Source organism: Aethalodelphis obliquidens, unplaced genomic scaffold, assembly GCF_003676395.1.
Source record: "Aethalodelphis obliquidens isolate GAN/ISIS:26980383/991018 unplaced genomic scaffold, ASM367639v1 scaffold18, whole genome shotgun sequence".
Lineage (NCBI taxonomy): Eukaryota > Metazoa > Chordata > Mammalia > Artiodactyla > Delphinidae > Aethalodelphis > Aethalodelphis obliquidens.
The window spans coordinates 9,978,053-10,001,053 of record NW_020837962.1 but is presented as its reverse complement, the minus strand read 5'-3'; the positions used below and the strand labels follow the sequence as shown (position 1 = coordinate 10,001,053).

Here is a 23,001-nt window from a genome sequence, read left to right as displayed (position 1 = left end):
GAGGGCCAGGGAACGAGTTGGGGACCGAGCCAAGATACAGCCACTACCCAGGGTGATCCTGCTGTGGGGAGACGCCAGCCCCCAACTGCTGGGTCCTCGCTGCCACAGGCCCTGTGCCACGCGGGCTACACATGCTCCCATTTCACGTCCAGTGATCCCTCTACAGAAGAGAATCACAGGCCGGAAACGGTAAGACAGCAGCTTGCTCACAGCAGGCAGGGACGGATCCCAACACCTGCTCCCTGGCCCAGGAGGTGGGGGTACCAGCCTTGCAGGGAGGGCTTGGCCCTCCAGGAGAGGGGAGGGGCTACTGAGAGCCGCAGAAGGCAGGCAGGGAGGGGGTTCCCAACCTCCAGGGAACTCGCTGGGATGCAGGGCCAGTGCCTCTGGCCAGAGGTGGACACCTCAGTGTGAAGAAGCAGAACAGACTCCCAGCGTCGACCCTGTGAGGCTTGCTGCCAGGGTGACCTCAAGAGAAGATCGATTTCTCTGGCTTCAGCTTTTATTCTTTGGTAACGTGTGGAGAAAAATCTCCATCTGCCTTCAGCTCAGGGCCGATACTGTTGACCATTCACCCAGCCCAGGAGCAGGGCACCCGAGACAGGTGGTGGTGTTTCTGTGTCTCCTGGACCGGAGCACGAGCTGCTCCGTTAGCCCAGGCCCTGCCGGTAACCCCCCACCTCCACCCAGCACAGGAAGTACAGGGCAGCCATCTGTGGACCTGCTGCCCGAGCCCAGCTTTACAGATAGGACCTGCTGCCCTGCGCGTCCCACATGGGGAGGTATGCTCCACAAACAACACAGATGAGCACGGGAAGGGCACAGATGGGAGCAGAGACAGAGGCCCCTGGGAGGGTGGGGCCCTGGGTCCTCCCTGGGAGAAGATGGGGAGGGGCATGTGCCTGACCCCTGGCCCCCTATAGCTCTTATAAGAGTTCATACTGTTCTGCCCAAATGGAGATGGAAAATCTGTAAAATAGAAAAGAAACTGAGCGGGTGCGGTGGAGACCCATGCCGTGCCCACAGCTGACACCCTGCACACTTCCTACCTTCAGTCCAGTTCACTCAGCAGCCCCCAACACCCCAGGGGGCTTCTGAGGGGTTCTGGCTTCTGGGGAGCCTGGGGGTAGGGGACCCACCACCTCTCAGGCCAGCCTGGAGGCTGGCACGCATCCCTGGCATCCACCAGCTTTGTAGAGGGCTGGAGAGTCCCAGCTCCTTTGCCAAGGGCGTGGGCCCAGTGGGGCAGTGGCCAGGACTGGGGGATGAAGGGGGCGGGACACTGGCCTGGCCGCCCATCTGGGAGTGATTTGAGAAATTCCAGGCCTCGCTGGCCCTGCGAGGCTATTCTTAACTGCTATAATTACAGGGTCAGCCTTGGCCAGTGGCACCATGGGGTCTGGGCATCGTTAACTCCCCCAGGGGCCACACTGGGGCTGGGCAGGGGCTGCTCCTGGGGTGGGGGTGGGGCCAGCACAGATGGGGCGGAGCCTGGAAGGCAGGAAGTGGTGGGGAGAGGAGCATTTGATGGTAGTGCTGGCTCCCTTTTCCAGGCTGGGCCAGTTCCCTCCCTCTGCTGGGGGGCCCCACAGGGAAGGGGCTGTCTGGCCTGGGTAGGCGTGGAGGACAAGATATCAGTGCAGCATGAGGGCTGGGGGAGGGGTTGCTGGACATGAAGCCAGAAGGCCTGGGGGCCCTGATTCCTCCAGCGCAGGGGGACCCTGGTAACATCCCGCTGTATCCCCAGGGCCAAGAGCAGACAGAGGCCTCACACCTACTGCTATGGGATCTCACTCAGCCTTGCCTCCCTCATCTGCAAATTGGGCCTTTTCAGCACCCCAGGCTTTCCCTGGGTTGTGAGACAGGATGGGAGTGCCACCCTGATGGTTTCCCCTTCTCTGGGGGCTCTCAGCGGGGTCGCCCTGGCAGGAGCTCTTACGGCACTCAGCCCTGCGTGCCCCAGACACGGCCCTCACTGCTCCCAGAGCCTGGACAGGTCACCACGCCCTCTATGACTCAGTTTCCCTAGTTGTAAAACGGAAGAGGAAGGGGCTGAATGGATATCCAAGGACCAAGGCCCCATCCTGGCTCTGACCTCCCAGGTCCCTGCCTGGGTGGGGTGTTCAGCAAGCCGCCCCAAGAGTCACAGCTGAACGGGAACCAGGTCCCACCACCTCCTGCACCAGCCGGGCTGCAGTCCTCCAGCCGCCTGTACCTCATCTCCTCAGCGGGCATCCTGGTGTGTGGGTTGCCCCTGCACAGAGCTGGCTGGGCCAGGACCCCGTGGGGCACCACCATAAACCCTCTTGCACACGCTTCCAGGAGGGTAGAAGGATGAGGTGCACTGTACCTCCAGGCTGCCTGCACCCCCCAACCCGCCCAGGACCACCAGTGACAAGCATGTGGCCAGGGCTGAGGTCTCACAGAAATTGCAGGTCCGAGGCCTGCCTCCTTCCTGCACTGGAGCCTCCAGACCTGCCAGCCCACCTGACCCCACGTCACCCCGCGGCCACCTCATGATCGTAGCCTCAGTTTCTTCAGTCTTTGGCTCCACCAGAACACTCACAGCAAAATCAAGCGCATCCCCAGACTCCCTGTCCCCGCACCGCCGAGTCACAGTCCCCTCCCCAAACGCCAAAACACACCAGCACAAGCCCCCGGGCAGAAGCCTGCCCCACAACCAGCAGTGTGCACTTACAGACATCACTGGGCCCTCAACGCCCCCAGCCATTCCAACACGCCAGCCACTCCTACCTGGGAGAGGTGTCCAGGGTGAGGGAGGTGCAGGCGCTGGAGAAGAGCCGGGTGTCCCAGAGCTTCACTTCACGCTCATGCATCTGCAGGGAGGGGGCAAAGAGGGGCTCAGAGGGGCCCAGCCCGGAACCCAGGGACTAAGGACACAGCCTGGCACGGGAGCACTCGCCCCAGAGCAGAGCATTCGGTGGGGGGGGGGGGGGGGTAAGTCATGCCAGGGAGGGAGAGTTTGGGTTTTCATGTCCTGCCCCTTTAAGAACCCTTAGGTGACAAGGGACAAGGGGCGGTTCCCTCTGTGGACTCTGGTCCCTGGGGGGGCCCACCGCAGTTCCCAGGGTCAGGCTTAGCTATTGCAGATGGAATCTGCCCGTTTTCAACAGCCGTTGGTCCCCTGGGGCTCTGAGACCCGGCTGCACACAGGGCCGTATATGGACGGGTCTGGAGCTGGCCCCAGCCCCCCCCTCCCAGTGGGCCTCGTCCCCGCCCTCTTGGTGTGGATGCCCTACTCCTCTGGGAGGAGACCTACCTTGTTGAAACCGGTGGACACAAGGTGCTCCTGGATGCCTGTCCACACCAGCCGGCCATCCCTGCTGTTCTCATGGGCCCACGTGCTCTGGAGGAGGAAAAAGATGGCACTGAGTTGCGCCTTGGGGGCCTCCTTGGTGGGGGGGGGCACCCACCTGAGAGCCCTCCAGAGGGCAGGAGGGGTCAGCTGGGGACAGCTCTGCACCCAGAGGGCCTACTTGGCCACGAAGCTTGGGCTCAGTCTCCCTCCTTGTAAGGGGCCTGTCGGGCTGTTCTGCTCATGGCCAGGCCCCTCTTGCTGCGGTGATGGGGCTCAGGACGGCGGCACGTCCTTGCCTCTGCAGGTGTCCAGGGGGAGGCACTTGGCTGCTGGTCACCATCCTCGGGCTCTGAGGACCCCAGTGCCCTCTCGGAACTTCATTTTCCTTGCTCGTGGCCTGGGCTGCCTACTTCCCAGGACTGTCGCGAGGATCAACTGAGACCACATGTGATAGGAACAGGCCAGCCACAAAGCGCCGTGCAAATCGAGGGATTACGAGTATTACTGTTGCCTCTTGACGCTGCCAGGGGGCCAGGGAGAGGGCCTGGTGCCAAGCATGGGGAACAGTCCCTGGAGAGGGCAAAAGAGTGCCCCTCTTGGCCCTCCCGTGGTACTGGAGCTGCCAGCAGGAAGGTTTGCTGGGCCCCTGGGAGGAGAGATGAGTTCAAACCGCAGGCGGCCCTGTCCCCCGGGCCCAAGCAGGGGGGAGCTGAGGGGGCCAGAGGAAATGCAAACAGCTCCCTCCCAGTCACCCTGGCCCCTGGAGCCTGAGACCAAAGACCCTGTTACCAAAATTAGCTCACCCCAAACTGTGGCCAGCTTCCTCCCAGCTTCCCACGATCTCCTTGGGAATGAATGAGGGAGCCAGGCGGCTGTGAGGAGCTGGCCCCGCGCCCCCTCCCCAGCCCGCGGAAGCCGACCCCAGCGTGGGAGACCATCGGAAACGGCTCCGTGTCATTCAAGGGGCTTTTCTCACTGCTTCCTTCCCACCCGGCTGTAGTCGGCACAGGAAGTCAGGGCTGGAGCCTGAGAACTAGGGCCCAACATCCCTCTCTTTATGCAAGACGGGCTGTGGGGTCAGGGCAAGGGTCAGCTCCACCACCAACACCCCAGGGTCAATCAGAAGTCTCACATGGGCTCTCGCCCTCTCATCGGTGTGCAAACATCCCATGTAAGGAGCACCAGACAGCTCGTACTACGTTAGCACACCATTCATTCATTCAACAGCCGTGCAGGCCTCCTCCTGGCCAGGTACTCTGCTGGGAGCTGGCAGTGGGGCCGAACACATCTCAGATGGATGGTCACGTCCGGGGTGAAGCAGGGCTGCTCACTCACTTGTTCTTTCATAATATGAATATTTGAGTTGCATGTGACACTAGGCACTGGGGACATGGTCAACAAAACAGAAAGGGTCCGCAAACTCATAGAACGTACAGGTTGAAAGGCAGATGTGAACCAAACAGAAATAACTATGTCAGCGAGTTGCTGTAAGTGGGGGGTTAGGGGTGCGAGCTTTGGAGTCAGACTGACTGGGTGAAAGCCAAGCCACCAACAGCCTCGTCCCAGGATGTGCCTCAGTGTCCTGACCCACACAAAGAGCACCATGATGGACCCACTGTGGAGGGCAAAGCGCTCAGGGTTGTGTCTGGCACACATCAATGTGCATTTTTTAGAAGCATGGTAACAGGGTACAATAGAGTATAATTGAGGGCAGTGGATTTAGGGTAACACTTAAGATGTGAAGGATTGGCAGGCGTGAGCCAGTGGTGGGGACCAGCATCTGTGAAGAGTCGGGGTCTCGGAGAGCGAAGAGGCCGGCACAGCTGGCAGCGGGGTCGGGGGAGAGGAGGAGGCGGAGCAGGGTCTACAGGGCCTGTGGACAGCGAGGGAGCGTTTTTCATCCAGAGGCACAGGTTTGGATGGAACATTCTTTGGCCCGTGTCTCAACCTTCCTATTTCACACACAGAGAAACCAGAGGCCCAGAGAGAGGAAGCCATCTGCCCCAAGTCACCCAGTAGGACAGCCACCTACACCAACCGTTACTGTTCTCTGTCTGCACAAGAGGAGCTGATGGAGGACAGGCAAGGAGACAGGCACAGCCAGAAGGCAGCAGAGCCCAGACCAGGAGGAGCCCAGGATGCTGGCTGCCCCCAGGCACCTCGGGTCTCCAGCAATCCTCCCTGGACGAGTTCACACTGGGGGAACCAGGCAGTGATGGGCAGGGCATTGTGGGCTGGCGAGTCCTGCTCGCCCCACAGCTCTCCACTCTCACCTCGGGTCTCAGAGGACATGGCACCCAGGAGGTGGAGACAAGGTCAGAGCTTAGGCTGAGCCCAGTGCACCCAACATGGGCACACCCAGCTCAGTCTGCCCCAGGGGCCAGAGGAAGCCCCAGCAACTTGGAGGGGAGGCCAAGGACCCCCTCCCCATTCCTCTATCCCCAGATCACTGGAGTGACTTTCAGTTTCAAAAATGGCAAGTTCTTTGCTGACCTCAGTGGGACTCGGGGAGGAGGAGCCCTCCCTCCAAATCCCTGGATTCTCATTCTCCTGGGGTAGAGGGGAGGCTGCAGTTGGGACCCAGGCACCCTGCCACCCGAACCTGAGCCCTGTCATAGGAAGCCGCTGATGGTGATCCCGAGCCTGCAGGCCAGGCCTTAGGGTTTCCCTCTTACAGGCAGCTAGGTGTCCTGCTCGTGGAGAAGCCCCTCGGTACTCCCATGTCTCCCCCACACCTGGCCCCAAGGAGAGAACAGGAGGGGCTGAGGCCAGGCCGCGCCTGCCCAGTACAGGGGCGCCAGGAGCAGGCGCATACCCAGCATTCCAGCTGCAGTGAAGCCAAATCCCCCCTCTGTCGCCACAGCAACGCTTCCTGTGTGGGGCAGGGCGACTGGAAGAGCGGCCCTGGGCTCCTTCCTAGGGTGAGGGGACCTTCTCCGGTGGTAAGACCCCCATCACTCACCCACACCCCTCCTCAGCCAGGCTCAGTCCTGGGCTGCAGATGCTGGCCCCCCAGGCCTGTCTGACACGGGGTGGTCGGAAGGAGCAGTTCCGCCTGTCCACGCCAGAGGTCCTCTGGCCCCCTCCTGCCCTGGACCAGCCTGTCAAAGCTCACCACCCCTGGGTACCCCCTCAGCTGTGGCTTCTACTTCCCTGGCACGGCCATGGCTTCAGGGCCTCGGCCACCCCCACTGGGGCTCTGGCACAGTGAAGGGGCAGGAGAGGCCTGGGGCTCCGGAGTCAGATGGACCGAACCTGCCTCTGCCACTCAGCTGTGAAACCCTGGGGGGAAAAATAACCAAAGGACTGACTTTACAGGATGGTCAGGAGAGTGGAAGGAGATTGTGCGCGCCAAGAGCCTGGGACATAATAACCCGTCATAAATGCAACCTAAAAACAAAGCAGAGGGTGTGAACAGGAGGGAGCCGCCCAAGCATCCCCTGCTCCAAGCTCGAGTCTCCAGAGGAAGGGCCCAAAAAAGACAGTGGAGGGAGGACTCCCCAGGCCTCCCTGCCCAGCCCCCAGGCCATGGGGACAGCCAGTGGGGCAGGGAGGGCAGAAGCTGGAGGGAGGGCAGTGCCTTCTTCCCCAACCCCCACCAGTACCCCCTCCAGTGGGGAAGGAGGATCTCAGAAGAAGGCACTTCCAGAAGGCCTCTCCCCCGAGCTGGCCCCTCGGCTCACACCGACCCTGGCTGCCAGCAGCAGTTTTCTTAATAGAAGCCAGGTGTGGGCCAGATGCCCTGGCGGAAGTGGGGGGCAGGGCCAGGCAGAGGGCAGCATTCCAGGTCCTGCTGCCCCCGCACAAGCGGCCAAGCACAGGCAGCGTCCCAGGAGCTAGGAGGGGGTGGGAGCCACCCACGCTCTTCCCGGGTCTCCTCGGCCCAGAAACCCCCTTCAGGGGGGCTCCCTCCCTCTTCTCTGAACTTGGAGCCCTTGGACGGCAGCCATTGCATCTCTACCTCAGCACCATGACTGCCCCCAGTTGCTGGAGGAGGAGGAGAGAAAGGAGGAAAGGGTTCAGCTGGATGAGCTGGCCAGAGGCACTGCCTAGCTGGGGCAGGAATGGAGGTGCCGGGCGCTGTGGCCTGGACCCTGGGGAGGAGAGGGTGACCTGAGAAAGCTGCGGGGACAGGGCCTCAGTCTCCCTCCTCGAGCTGAGCCTGGGGCCCCTTTCCAGGCAAAGACTGAAGGTTATTTAACACAGAAAGCTACAGTGAGGCCCACTGCTCACGCTGCCCTGAGGCTCACATAGCTCCACCACAGCCAAGGGGCGACACACCAAGGAACCAAGACCCAGCCTCGAGGAAGCAAGGCCAGGGTGGAGCTAAAGCCACTTCTGCTGGGCTTGGTTCACCTGCCAGGATGGGGCCTCCTCTTGGTCTTCAGCCAGTCAGAGGTGGAGCTGACTGCACTGCCCTGGGAAAGAGCTGCAATTGGCTGTATGAAGGGGAGGGGTGTGTGTGTGTGTGTGTCTGTGTGTGTGTGTGTGTCTGTGTGCGCTACTACTGCTTGGGTTTAGACTGGTGGATTACCCTTGACCCCGGGTGGGGAACAAGTCCTAGAAATGGAGATGAGGCATCTCTGCTGGGCCTGGGGCCTCGCTGGGGAGCTCTGCCCACGAGCTGGCAGCAGAACCCTGAACTGCACCTTCCTCAGGAAAGAAGGCTCCTCAGCTTCTAGAAGAATTTTTAAAAATGTAAATCCGCTCATTTCACTGTTGGCTTATAACCCTAATGGCTCCCAAAGCACAGGTGACAAGCCCCTGACTCAGGCTCCTAGGACAAGCTCAGCCCGCCCCAGGCCGTCCACAGCAGCACTCAGGCCTCAGCCCCAAGCCAGCTCCTCAGGGAAGCACTAAATCACTCCAGCAAGAGGAGCCCCCCAGCAATTGCCCATATCTGTCTCGTTCACCACAGAACATTCTATGCCTGGCACCAAGTTGTTCTCAAATGAATGAACGAGTCCCCAGTGGCTCAATGCCTGCAGCATGAACCCATCGCCTGGCCTCCTCGTTTGGAACTCAAAGGGCCACATGCACCCATGCACAGCCAGACACAAACCGAACCCGCTCAGCGCCCGGGGCCCACAGATCAGGCAGGCTCCCCAGCACCAGGGCCTGGAGGGGTGCAGAGGGTGGGGGCTGGGTCTTCTTGGCTCCTCTGTGGCTGGCCTCCGCTGACCGTACCAGGAAAGGTGGGTAGAGATGAGGGTTTCAAAGGAGAGGAAGTTGGAATCTCAAATTAGCTTCCTGAAGCCACAGGATGCTTCCACCGAAGGCCTGTGGGCGGCCTGGCTGCCCCCACCCTGTGATCAAAGCTGGATCCTCCCAAGACCCAGAACATGCTTCCCAGAAAGAGCCTCGAGCCACCTCCCAGGTGACCCCCACGTACCCGCCAGGCCTCGGCCAGGGGCACGGGGCGTGGCAGAATCTGTGTGTCAGAGGCTGAGCTGCCCTTGCCCGTGCCTGCTGAAGCCGCTGGGGCCTCAATCCAGCTCCACTGCCCACACAACTCACCTGGGAGGCCTCGGGCTTGGCTCTGGGGTCAAAGATGCGCAACTGCTTGTCCTGGAAAAGCAGAGAGGAGAAAACAGCACAATTAGGCCGGGGAGGTCCTCTGGGAGGGGGCCTATCTCCCCCACCCCTAGGCTCTGATGGTCCCACACCCAGTACACAGGTTGAGAATCAGGCACCAGGCGACCCCTCCCCAGCCCAGTTCCTCCTTCTCACAGCAGGGGGCAGGCCCCCTTTCCAGCCCATCACCCACAACAAAGACTGTGACCAGAGTTCACATTTCCAAAGTACCTACTATGTGACACGCATGATCTCACCCTATCTTTCCAACCACCTTATGAAGCCGTGCTATCACCATGACCCCTTCACAGATGGAGAAACTGAGGACCAGAACCAAACTCTAGGTTCCCAGCCGCTACACATGTGTCCGGCCCTGTGCTCAGCCCAGCCTAGAGGGGCTCACAGGACAACATAATTTCTACACTTAACTTGGCGTCTAACCAGGACAGCAAGCTTGCACATCCATCTATCACTCAGCACACAGTTACTGGTTCAGAATACCTGACTGAGGGTGGGGATGGGAACAGACGAAAAAAGAAGAAAAAAAATACCAAAACAAAATGCCCATACCTTATATAAACAGCTTTCTTTCTGTGGAATAATCTCTCTGTGTGTGTGAGTGTGAAAGTGTACACAAATGTACATGCACAAAGAACTGGGGGAGAGGAGGAGGAATTTGTATCCATTGACTATTTACAGGCTTGGCCATGATAAATTGTTAACTGCAAAAAGGAAGATGCAGAGTTACGTGGTGAGGTGTGATTCTACTGTGGTAAAAGTAAAAAACTCCATTTGTCTGACCACATTCCTGTATGTTTTGCAAGTCTGCTGAGTAAGGAGAAAGGTCTTGACAGGCACGGGCCATGTTTTAATGCTGGCACCAGGGGTGAGGCAGGTGAGGGGTGATCAGCTTTTCCTTTTTACATCTTAGTACAGCTCCACTTTTTTCCGATCAGCACAGATTCATATTTTCTTATTTCAAAAAACAATCAACCAGCAATGAACAATTGGAATTTGAAATTAAAAACACAATACCATTTATATCAGCACCCCACAAAAATGAAATACTTAGCTAGAAATCTAACAAAATGGGACTTCCCTGGTGGTCCAGTGGTTAAGACTCCATGCTTCCACTGCAGGGGGCGCAGGTTCAATCCCTGGTCGGGGAACTAAGACCCTGCATGCCACACGGCACAGCCAAAAAAAAAAACTAACAAAATACGTATAAGATCTACATGAGGAATACTACAGAACTGCTGAAAGAAATCACAGAATTAAACAAATGCAGAGATATTCCATGTTCACAGTTAGGAATACTCAATATTGTCAAGATATCAGCTCTTCCCAACTTGACTTATAGATTCAATACAATCCCAATGAACATCCCAACAAGTTTTGTGAATAGCGACAAACTGATTATGAAGCTTATGTGGAGAGGCAAAAGACTCAGAATCGTCAACACAAAATAAAGGAGAAGAACAAAGGTGGAGGACTGCTGCTTCCCGGCTATATTCTAAAGCTACAGTAATCAGGACGGTGTGGATCTGCACAAAGACAGACAAATAGATCAATGGAACAGAACAGAGAGCCCAGAGGAAGACCCCCTTAACTACAGCCAGCTGATCTTCGACAAGGGAGCAAAGGCAATACAATGGAGCAAAGACAGTCTTTTCAACAAATGGTGCTGGAACAACTGGGCATCCACATGCAAAGAAATGAATCTAGACACAGACTTTACATCTTTCACAAAAATCAACTAAAAATGGATCATAGTCTTTTTTTTTTTTTGCGGTACGCAGGCCTCTCACTGTTGTGGCCTCTCCCGTTGCGGAGCACAGGCTCCAGAAGCGCAGGCTCAGCGGCCATGGCTCACAGGCCCAGCCGCTCCGCGGCATGTGGGATCTTCCCAGACCGGGGCACAAACCCGTGTCCCCTGCATCGGCAGGCAGACTCTCAACCACTGCGCCACCAGGGAAGCCCTGGATCATAGTCTTAAACATAAAAACACAAACCTTTATTATAAAACCTCTAGAAGATAGCATATGAGAAAACCTAGGTGACCTTGGGTTTGGCAATGACCTATTAGATACAATACCAAAAGTGTGACCTATGAAAGAAAAAACTGATAAATTGGACTTCATTAAAATTATAAACTACTGGTCTGCAAAAGACACTGTTAAGAAAATAAAGACATGCCACAGACTGGGAGAAAACATTTGCAAAGCACATATCTGAGAAAGAACTTATATCCAAAAAACACAAAGAACACTTAAAACTAAGAAAAAAAAATTAAAAAATAGGCAAGAGATCAGAATGGACACCTCACCAAAAAAGATACACAGATGAAAAATGAAAACATGAAAAGATGCTTAACACTGTATCTCATTAAGGAACTGTAAATTAAAACAACAATAAGCTACCACTACAAACCTACTAGAATGCCTAAATTTCAAAAAACTGACAATACCAGGGCTTCCCTGGTGGCGCAGTGGTTGAGAGTCCACCTGCCAAAGCAGGGGACATGGGTTCGAGCCCTGGTCCGGGAAGATCCCACATGCCACGGAGCGGCTGGGCCCGTGAGCCATGGCCGCTGAGCCTGCGCGTCCGGAGCCCGTGCTCCGCAACGGGAGAGGCCACAACAGTGAGAGGCCCACATACCGCAAAAAAAACAAAAAAAAAAACAAAAAAAAACTGACAACACCAAATACTGGTGAGGATGTGGAGCAACAGGAACTCTCATTCACACTTCTGGTGGGAATGCAAAATGATTAAGGCCACTTTAGAAGACAGTCTGGCAGTTTCTTACAAAGCTTTAAAGAAAAAAAAAAACTCTTACTACATGATTCAGCAACTGTATTTACCTAATATCCTAAGTATTTACCCAAATAAGTTAAAAACTTATATCCACATAAATGTTTATAGCACTTGCAAAAAACTGGAAGCAGCCAAGAAGTTCCTCAGTAAGTGAATGAATAAATAAACTGTGGTACATTCATACAATGGAATATTGTTCAGCGATAAAAAAAATAAATAGCTCAGACCCCAAACCATAAAACTCCAAGAAGAAAACATAGGGGAAAAACTTCATGACATTGAATTTGGTAATGATTTCTTTCTTTTTTAAAAATTTTATTTATTTATTTATTTAATTTATTTTTGCCTGCATTGGGTCTTTGTTGCTGTGCACAGGCATCTTCTAGTTGTGGTGCGCAGGTTTCTCATTGTGGTGGCTTCTCTTGTTGCAGAGCACGGGCTCTAGGCGCCCAGGCTTCAGGAGTTGTGGCTCACAGGCTCTAGAGCACAGGCTCAGTAGTTGTGGTGCACGGGTTTAGCTGCTCCGTGGCATGTGGGATCTTCCCAGACTAGTGCTCGAACCCGTGTCCCCTGCATTGGCAAGCGGATTCTTAAGCACTGTGCCACCAGGGAAGCCCGGTAATGATTTCTTAAATATGATAATAAAGCACAGAGAAAAGCAAAAATAGACAAATGAGACTACGTAAAACTTAACTTTTGTTTATCAAAGACCACAACAGAGTAAAAAGACAACCTACAGAATGGGAGAAAATATTTTCACATCATCTATCTTATAAGGAATAAATATCCAGAGCATATAAAGAACTCATATTACTCAAAAATGAAAAATCAAATAAACCAACTAAAAATGAGCGAAGAACTTGAAGACATTTTCCCATAGATACACAAATGGCCAACAAGCAAGTGAAAAGATGTTTAACATCACTAATCCTCAGAGAAATGCAAATGAAAATTATAGTAAGATATCACCTCACACCCGACAGAATGGCTACTATCAAAAAATCTGGAATATAACAAGTGTTGGTGAGGGTGTGGAAAGTTGGAATCCTTGTGCATGGTGGTGGGAACATAGAATGGTACAGATGCTATGGAAAACAGTCTAGCAGTTCCTCAAAAAATTAAAAATAGAATTATCATATGATTCAGCAACTCTGGGTATAAACCCAAAAGAACTGAAAATAGGGTCACAAAGAAATATTTGCACACCCATGTTCGCAGCAGCATTATTCACGACACCCAAGACACAGAGGCAACCCAAGTGTCCACTGACAGATGAATGGAAACAAAACATGGGACTTCCCTGGTGGTACAGTGGTTAAGAATCCGCCTGCCAATGCAGGGGACACGGGTTTGATCTCTGGTCCAGGAATATCCCACATGCCACGAAGCAACTAAGCCCGTGCACCACAACTACTGAGCCTGCACTCTAGAGCCTGAGAGCCACACTACTGAGCCCACACGCCACAATACTGAAGCCTGCGCACCCTAGAGCCCATGCGCCACAGCTACTGAAGCCCACACACTCTAGGGCCCGTATTCTACAACTACTGAGCCTGCGTGCTGCAACTACTGAAGCCTGTGCTCCGCAAAAAGAAAAGCCACCGCAACGAGAAGCCCATGCACTGCAACAAAGAGTAGCCCCCGCTCGCTGCAACTAGAGAAAGCCCGCGCACAGCAGCAAAGACCCAACACAGCCAAAAAACAAAACAAAACAAAACATGGTATACACATTCAATGAAATATTTTTCAGTCTGAAAAAGGAAACCCTGTCACATGCTACAGTATGAATGAACCTTAAGGACATTATGCTAAAAGAAATAAACCATTTACAGAAAGACAAATAATGTATGATTCCATTTATATGAGGTATTTAAAGTAGTCAAATTCATAGATATGGAAAGTAAAATGATTACAAGAGGCTGGGGTAGGGGCCAAAGAGAAGTTGTTCAGTGGGTGTAGAGTTTCAGTTCTGGAGATCTGTTTCACAACAGTGTAAATATACTTAATACTAGAACTGTATATTTAAAATGGTTAAGATGGCAAATTTTATATGTGTTTTTTATACCAAAATTTAAAAAAAATAGCTGTCAGTCCACAAAAAGATATGGAAGACCTATAAATGCATATTACTAAGTGAAAGAAGCCCATCTGGAAAGGCTACATATTCTTTGATTCCAACTATGACACTTGACATCCAGGAGAAGGCAAATCTTACAGAGACAACAAAAAGATCAGTGGTTGCCAGGGGTTTGGGAAGAGGAAGGCAGGGATGAACGGGTGAAGCACAGGGCACTTTTTTTTAGGGCAGTGAAACTATCCTGTGTGAAGCTGTAATGATGGATACATGATGTCATGCATTTGTGGGAACCCACAGAAAGCACATCAAGAGTGAACCCTGGGGACTTCCCTGGCGGTCCAGTGGCTTAAGACTCCACGCTCCCAATGCAGGGGGCCCAGGTTCGATCCCTCGTTGGGGAACTAGATCCCACATGCTGCAACTAAGAGTTCGCATGCCACAACTAAAGATCCTGCATGTTGCAACAAAGATCCCGCAAGCGGCAGCAAAGATCCCACGTGCAGCAACCAAGACCCAGCACAGCCAAATAAATAAATAAATTTTTTTTTTTAAAAAAAGAAAGACCGGGCTTCCCTGGTGGCGCAGTGGTTGAGAGTCCGCCTGCCGATGCAGGGGACATGGGTTTGTGCCCCGGTCCGGGAGGATCCCACATGCCGCGGAGCGGCTTGGCCCGTGTGCCATGGCCACCGGGCCTGCGCGTCCGGAGCCTGTGCTCCACAACGGGAGAGGCCACGGCAGTGAGAGGCCCGCACACCGTAAAAAAAAAAAAAAAAAGAAAGACCAAGTTTGTTTAAAAAAAAAAAAAACATGGAAGAGTGAACCCTAATGTAGATTGTGGGCTTTAGTTACTGTAGCAACATTGGTTTAACTATAACAAACGCACCTCACCAATGCAAGGTGGAGTAGTGAGGGGAATATGGGGACTCCTGGCCCTGTCTGCCTGGCCCTGCCTAGGTGCTTGGGATTCAGACAGAGCAGACAGTCTCTGCTGAGTGCTGGTGTCTGCAACCCAGAGGTGGTCACAGGTAACTCTGGGGAGGAACCTGGACCTGACTTGAGCCCAGAGGACAAGTGGAGCTTGTACTGGGAAGGGAAAGGCATTCGAGGGAGGAGGAGAACGAGCAAAGATGTGGAGACAGGAGCTCGCTGGCATGAGACGTGGAGGGAAGACGAGGTCATACAGGGAGAATGAATGGCAGGAGTGGGGGGCAGCAGGCAAGCACACAGCTGGACAAGGGAGGGGTCAGCCTGCAGAGGCCTTGAAAGCCAGGCCTCCCTTCACGGGCCTTCACGGGCAGGGTCCCAGGGTTCTCCTTCCAGCTGCAGTTTACTGAGCACTTGCTACGTGTCAGGTGGGCACCAGGCACAGTCCAGTGGTTAGTTCTGAGGCACCGTCCACTCCACAGCCTCGGTCGGGAGGAGGCTGCTTAGAGACAGACAGCGATCAGACAGACAAGGACAGTGAGGGACACAGGATGGAGACAGGCAGAAAGAACAGTGAGAGACAGAGAGAGGATGGGGAAAGATAGAGGGTCAGAGAAGAACAGAGACACAGAAAGAGAGAAAGACAGAGAACAGAGACAACTATAGACACAGAAAAGACAGCAAGGGACAGTGAAAGAACCAGAGATTGAGAACAGAGACAGGGCAGCACGGGACAGACAGAGGATGGGTCAAGCAGTGAGCGACATTGAATCTCGACAGATGACAGGCAAGAGGGAAGGCCTCCTGGCAGCAAGGGCCACTCCCACCCCTGTGGAGACCAGACAGGCAGGGTTAGGACGCCAAATCCACCACTGATGTGCTCTGTGACCTGGGCAAACCCCAGAGCCCAGGGTGGGGTGAGGGTGATGGCAGCACCTCTCACAGGTCGGAGGCACAGTCTTGGGACCTGGGCACCTCCCTAAAGGCAGCTGGGCCATCGAGCGCAGAATTCCAACAGGAGGTCCAGACCAGGCTTCAGACTGGGCACTGGGGGCTGGACTGGCGCTGGTGGGGCCTGCAGGGCCCGGAAGCAGGGGTGGCACTGGGCTGCTGAGGCGCTGGGCTCACAGGCCCACTCCCGGTGGAGTGGGAGCCCAGCTGGCCAAGCCCAGCCATCTGTGGGGCCAGCGTGCCCCCTAGCGGCCACCTGCTCCTCCCCTCAGCCGCAGGAGCTGGGAGGGGAGCCAGAACGGGCTTCACTGGGCTGAGCCAGCCCCTCGCCCTGCAGGGGAATCAGGAAGCCTGCAGGTAGAACTGTTCCAAGGCAGGACAGGAGTCATAACCAGGTAGCCAGGGAGGTTTTCCCCGTGGGGTTGGCGGGGAGCACAGTGTGGAGACCAGGGAGGCCCTGATGAGAAGAATGTTGCCGACCACTGGTCAAGAGGGGCTCAGGTTCCCTCCTGATGAGGGTGGGCCCCTCACGGGCTCCTCCGGCACTCTCAGAACAAACCCATGGGCACCTCCACCTGGACTGCGGTCACAGGGGCAGCCCCCCTCCTGCACCACTCCCCAAGGGCTTGCGGTTTTTGACTAACCCGTTCAGGATCCTGAGGCTCCCTTTACAGCAAAGGAAGGGGCAGTGTACACAGGACTGTGGTGATACCCGGCACTCACTGACACATGACACCCTTCGAGGACAGCGTCCTCCCCCAGGATGCCGCACCCACATCAACAGTATCGCGAGGCCCTGTGTCCCCACAGGTAACCAGGTCTAGGAACTGGGGTGGGAGCTGGGGGGCCTCCCCTGGGCACCACTCCAGGCAACCCACTTGGGAAATCTATGCTTCTCGTCCCTGCGCCTTTGGGCTCTGGGCGGAGAAGGCACAGAGGTCCACCAGACTCAGAGATGGCCTGCTCCACTAATCCCTCCCCACAAGACACCAGCAGGTGAGGAGTTGAGTCGCCGTCCCAGGACACAATGGGGACAGGGTGCTCTGTGACTGGGTAGCTCTTCCTTCTCCACCCGCCCCGCTCTGGGCCCAATCTTGATGGTAAATGGGGCTCAGACCCCTGGGGACGTGGGGCTGGACCCCCACAACAGAGACGCCCCCTGTAACCAGCAGGGGGGCAGTCCAGAGTTCAGGAGCCCAGCCTGGGTGGTGGGGAGGAAGAGGATGAGACCAGCGGCCCAGGGTTCCTCTCGCAAGGTTGCAGCCAGATCCTGGGAAAGCTGTCCCCAGGGATGGCACCCTGGGGACTGCCGTGGCTGCAGGGTTTGTGGTGAGGCCCTCCGTCCCTGGGTGCTGAGGGCTCGCAGCTGTCACCCCTCCTGGCACTGCTGCCCACAGCCATGCGCATGTCCAGTGACTGGTCAGCATGGGGACAGGGCCCAGCCCCCTTGCCTCAACAGGGACAGCTCCCGCATAGTTCCACAAGGCATCTGCAAGCAGTCCCTGGACCCAACGCCCTCGGCCCCCTCCTAGGTACCCACAGCCCCATGCTCTGCCAGGCCTTCCCCCAGGGAGTCACTTCTCCCTGCGCTGGCCCCCCTCCTGAAGGCTGATATGCTCCTTGCCATCACCCCACCCCCACACCGTGTCCTCCACCACAGTGACTGCTGCCCTCAGAACAAAGCCCTCGAGTGGCCTCAGGCTCGGCCTCAGTTGGCCCTACCCTGCCCCCGGCCACACCCCTCAGCTGGCTGCCTCTGAACACAGCAGGACCCCTGGGAGACAGGACCCCCCGGGAGAGTGCCTGCCTCCTAATCGATCCCTCCGCAGCCTCGTCAAAGCCAGACTCAACCACACTGGGGGTTCCGACCACTCTGGGGGGTCCGGTTCATATCAGGCCCAGCTGGGCCGGGAGCTCTGGGGAGCACCGGCACCTCTGGCTGCTCCACAGGAAACGACCCACGTCCAGCCCCCAGACACCTGCTCCCTAGACACCCTTCCTGGGGCTGGGCTGGGGGCCTGGAGCCGAGTGGACGCAGGGCGGAGGCCACAGGCTAGAATGGCCTCATGGGTTGCAGCTCTCGAGTGAAGGGCCGTCCAGGCCACAGTACCTGCGGGCAGGGTGGGGTGCTGGCGGGCGGCCCGGGCAAGCTCTACAGAAGCTGCCTTCCTCCCCATCCAGGGCCGTGGCCCAGGCAGGCTGATGTGTGGGCCATTGCTGAGGCCAGTCCCTGCTCAGAACATCACCTGTCTGCACAGGACTGCTCCATCACCATGGAAACCAAGGCCCCTTCCTGCTGCCCTTCTGTCAAGCTGCCCGCGGCCACACGCTGCAGCTCTGACCACCTCAGGCACCCACTGGAACTGTGAGGAGGAGGAAGAGCAGGGCCCTCCCTCAGGGGCTGGGGCTTTCCGCACACTTCCTCGCGGACTCACATGTGGGATGGGCAGCCCTGCTCTGTTCAACCTCCAGGCTCAGAGGGCTGACTGCACACCCACGGACACATGTCTCCCCGCAAAGCCCAAGCTGGAGCCCAAGGCATTCACAGAACAGCCCCAGGGCCGCCTCCTCTGGAAAGCCGCTGGCTAAAATGTATCAACCACCTTAAGAATCTTCACAGCCTGCAGTCAGCAACACCCCTCATAGGAATCTAGGTGGGGGTGGGCAAGCTCTAAGGCCCACAGGCCACATCCAGCCTGAGACCTGGCTCTACCAATGCAGTTTTACTGGGACACAGCTACGCTCCTCATGTATGCACTGCCCATGGCTGCTGCTCTGCTACAAGGTGCACTGACAGAGACAGCCTGGCCTGCAAAACCCAAAGCATCTACTATCTGGCCCTTCACAGAAAAAGTTTGCCCCTACTCTAGGCTAAGAAACTCACAGAGAAGGCAGAGAAAAACCCTATATACAGATAATTCAAACGTTACAGCTTATAACAGTGACATAAACTGGAAGTAATCCACGCTTCTGAGAGTAGGAGCTCCACTGAGAAAACTGTGAATCTATATGATTAAATATTTCCCATGACATTTATTAAATTTTTGATGAATTAGAGAAAATGTTTATTATGTGGAACAAAAAACTAACATTGAGAGTATGATTCCTACACGTATAGAAAAAGCATAGAGAGAAAGATGTCAAAATGGTGACAGGCCCTGTCCCTGGGTGGAAGGGTTACAGGTGACTTTTTTTTTTTTTTTTTTTGCTTCTTTACTTTTTCACTGCTCTCCAAAATTTGTAAAACAAGCATAAACTACTATGCTTGGGTGATCAAAACACCTCCCATGACAATTCCCTTCCAGCTTCCTCCTCGCTCCCATCCTGTCTCATTCTGTCCCCCCCACCTCTCTCTCTCTCACACACACACACACACACACACACACACACACACACACACACACACACACGCTGTGGAGGCAGCACAGAGGGGGTTTCTCAGTGGAGGGGGAGGTCACAGCCCAAACACAGGACTCTGTCCAGGCTGGTCCCTCTGCCTGGGACACCTGTCCCCTCCTCAGTAAGGGTAGCCCTGACCTCACTGTCCCTGGGAAGCTGTGTCACCATCGTTTTGCCCGAGCAAGGGAACCATGTGACTGCCTTGCCCTCGAGCACGGCTCCTTAGGGATCTAAGGGGACAGTAGCCCCGTCTGATTTACCTCTCGACCCCCAGAGCTCAGGCCAATGTCTGGAGCCTAATGTTTAATAAACCAAACAGGGGGGAAAAGTGGATGAAGACCAGGAAATGGGGCTTCCAAGAAGGCAGGGAGAAGAGAAAGTGGGAAATAGGATCCTCCCATGTATGCAGGCCCCACATTTTCTCTTCAGTGGCATCCTCAACCCCACCCCAGCCAGCTCTGGTCCCCACCCCCCGAGCCACGCTTCCTGGAAGAGCCCTTGCAGGCTCCTTCCTCGCCTCCCACCTTCTTTCACGTGTAGCTTCAGGCAGCAGACACCCTGCAAGCTCCTGAAGGTCTCACGACCCAAATCCACAGGTATGTGTCAGCCACGTCTTCTCAGACCCTTCCCGTGTTCCCTGGACGCCCTCTAGCCTAGTTCTCAGGGCTTCCTTCCTCCCACCAGGTGCTCCCCCGTCTCCTCGCAGGTTCTGGTCCTTCCTCAGGCTCCCTCTGCCTCTGCTCTCAATCCTTCTCTCCCACTCAGGGCACTCTCATCCCTCTGCAGGTGCCACATAAACACAGATGCCACCCAGGCCTCCCCCTTCCGCTCAGACCACTGCCCAGAGCCAAGTGCACGGACTCAACTGACACCTCCGCCCAGACCTCCCCGGCACCTCCAACCTGCGGAGTGCCCAGTCTTGGTGGCAGGCCTCCTCCAGCCTGGAGCCCAGGAGCCGGCCTCGGGCCCCCCCACCCCTCACACACAGCCCACCACCAACCCTACAGCTCTCTCCTCCCCAGCTCCCTCGTCCCCGCCTGCAATTCTCTGTCCACACTGCAGGAGGGGAGCCTCAAAATGCAGATCTGCTCGCCTCACACCTCAGCCACCCACCTCTGGTTTTAAAAACACTCCAGTGCTTTCCTGTTGCTTCTGTAGTAACAAGCACGACCCTGTGTACGCAGCTCTGCTCTCTGCCCCCAGCACGCTCCCCCTGCCCTGCACCATGAACCCTTCCCTCACAGCCCTTGCCAGAGGCCAAGCCTCCCCTGGCCTCTCCAACCACTCAAAGCACCTCATGTCCCTCTTTCACAGCCTGGGTCACAATTATCCTTTTATCTGTACGATCCCTGGACCCACATAGGCCACCCCCACTAGCACAGGACTCAGTGGGCACAGGACCTGGCATCACTGAGGACCCTGAGGCCTTCTGACTGGCCGGAGGGCCAGCACAGTGCCCAGCTTGTGGACGCTGCCTAACACGACCCTCACGGAGAGGCAGGCAGTTTGGACAAAGCAGCCAGGCAGCCAGGTGAGGCTGGCTGAGAGTGGTGTTGGGAGCCCCAGAGGTCCAGTGTGGGTCTTTCTTGAGTGGGGTGGGGGCTTCAAGAGACAGGTATGAGCCAGAGGCATGAGGACAAGGAAGGTGAACATCTATCCTGGCCTCAGTTTGCTGCTGCCCCACAAGTACTGCCGAGTCTGACAGGTACAGCCCAGGACACGGGCTCTGCGACACAACAGCCCTGGCAGAGCTGCGCATGCCTCAGGCCCCCCACAGGCACTTACTCAAGTCTCACCGCCCACCCTTACCTTACATGTTGTGCCCACCAGGGCTCCGTCCCGGCTCCAGGTGGCACCCTGCACCAGGTCCCCGTGGGCCGCCAGCTCTGCAGAGAAGCGGCCAAGGTCAGGAGGGGTCCAGGGTCCCCCCAACCCTGTCCCATGCAATGAGGGCATCAGGGAAGCGGGCGCAGGCAGGCCTGGCTTGGGGGTAATTCCGGGAAAGGGGCAGCAGCAGCGAGGGTGCTTCAGGCAGAGGAGCAAGGGCAGCAGCTCCTCCCAGATTGGGGGGGGGATGCTTTTGTTGGGGGGGTGCTTCCTTCAGCCCTGCCCTCCTCAGGCCACGCTCCCACTCCCTTCCCAGGCTCCCTGCTCCTGGGCCACCCCACTCTGCTCAATCACCAACATCCCCCCAACCCCCACAGACCACGGACATGTCACACACACACCCGCCCTGGGCCCCTACTCGGGCCATCCCCATTCCCTCCCCCCACAGCGTGACAGTTTTAAAATGTGTCCACAAATTCTTTGACACTCCTCCTGTTATAGACCGAATTGTGTCCCCCACAAAAAGTTGCTGAAGTCCTAATCCTCAGCACCTATGAAGGTGACTTTATTTGGAAATAGGGTCTTTGCAGATGATCCACTGGGGAGACCTGAGATGATGATCAAGTTCAGCTGATATTGCTAGAATGGACCCTAATCCAGTATGAACGGTGTCCTTGTGAAAAGGGAAATCAGAGAGAAGATGCATACACAGAGAGAAGATGATGTGAACAGAGGGAAGACGGCCATCGACATGCCCCAAGAAACACCTGAAGCCACAGAAGCTGAGAAGGGGACCTGAACAGATTCTCCCTCACAGCTCAAAAGGAACCAACCCTGCCAACACTTTAATTTTGGACTTCTGGTCCCCAGAATTGTGAGACAATAAATTTGCTTGTGGTACTCCGTTACGACAGCCCTAGGAAACTAACATCTCCTTTCAAAATGTGGGGCCTGATTCCCTTCTTCTTGAGTGTGAGCAGGACTCAGAGACTCGCTTCTAACGAAGAGCATGTGCCTTCCAAAGCTGGGGCGTAAATGGCACCGTGGCCTCCTCCTTGATGCCTCTCTTGGACTGTCCACCAGGGGAAGCAGCTACCATGTACTGAGGGCACTCAAGCAGCCCACAGAGAGGCCCATGGGGGAGAACCGAGGCCTCCTTCCCACAGCCAGCACTGTGTGAGTGAACCACTTGGGAAGCGGATCCCTCCACCCCAGTCCAGCCTTCAGATTGACGGCAGCCCCAGCTGACAGCTCAACTCCAACCTCATGAGGAGCCCTGAGCCAGAGCCACCCAGCTAAGCTGCTCCCAAATCCCTGACATGCAGAAACTATGAGATGATAAACGTTACCAGCTGTTATAAGCCTCCAGGTTTCGGGGTAATTCTATTTGCAGCAATAGGAAACTACTATGACAAGGTCTACTCCCCCGAGGTTAATCCCAGCCCTGTCACCTGCTTGCACTGTGGCCTTGGCCAAGTTATTTAACCTCACCTCACCTGTAGCAGGGAACGGCAACACCCCCCACGTGAAGCCCTCAGCACAGCGCTGGGCACACGAGAAGGGCTTGAGAGATGCTAGTTACAGCTGGGGTGACTCTGATGACACACTGCCAGGTGGCCTGCACCAGGTTAGGGTGGTCTCCTCCACTGCACCAGCAGCACTTTGGGGGCAAGTGGCACGAGACGGCTCCTCAGTCAGGAGGGAGTCCCTCAGACACCCCGTTACACTGTCGGCCCTTGGTGCTAGCCCCAGAAGTGGGGGTATCACCATGGTGAGCCTGGCTTGGGGGTAATTCCGGGAAAGGGGCAGCAGCAGCGAGGGTGCTGCTCATAAGGTCATGAGGGTGGAGTCCCATGAAAGGTATTAGGCCTCTTATAAAAGAGGCCCCAGAGAGCTCCCTCACCCCTGCTGCCGCGTGAGGACACAGCCAGAGGACGGCCATCTGTGAATCAGGAAGCAGGTCCTCACCAGACACTGAATCTGTTGGTGCCTTGATCTTAGACTTCCAGCCTCCAGGACTGTGAGAAATAAATGCCTGTTGTTTATAACCCACCCAGTCTGTGGGATTTTGTTATAGCAGCCCAAATGGACCAGGACAATATACACTGGGAAAATA

General features: G+C 55.8%; 1 protein-coding gene and 1 long non-coding RNA gene across 3 annotated transcripts in view; both read right to left on the bottom strand.

The window, feature by feature from the left end:
- CORO7 (coronin 7) overlaps positions 1-23,001 on the bottom strand; it is a 57,849-nt gene that overhangs the window by 26,044 nt on the left and 8,804 nt on the right. For both annotated transcript variants that reach the window (XM_027117542.1, XM_027117541.1), the window contains exons 6-9: positions 20,868-20,944; positions 8,837-8,887; positions 3,281-3,367; positions 2,755-2,837 (exon numbers count right to left, since the gene is read on the bottom strand). In XM_027117542.1, the coding sequence (XP_026973343.1) occupies positions 2,755-2,837; positions 3,281-3,367; positions 8,837-8,887; positions 20,868-20,944 (298 nt within the window). The remainder of the gene's footprint in view (positions 1-2,754; positions 2,838-3,280; positions 3,368-8,836; positions 8,888-20,867; positions 20,945-23,001) is intronic.
- LOC113626254 (uncharacterized) lies at positions 18,631-20,858 on the bottom strand. The gene is made up of 2 exons (XR_003435100.1): positions 19,046-20,858; positions 18,631-19,006 (listed from the first exon to the last, which is right to left on the bottom strand). It is a non-coding gene; the product is annotated as an uncharacterized LOC113626254 (long non-coding RNA).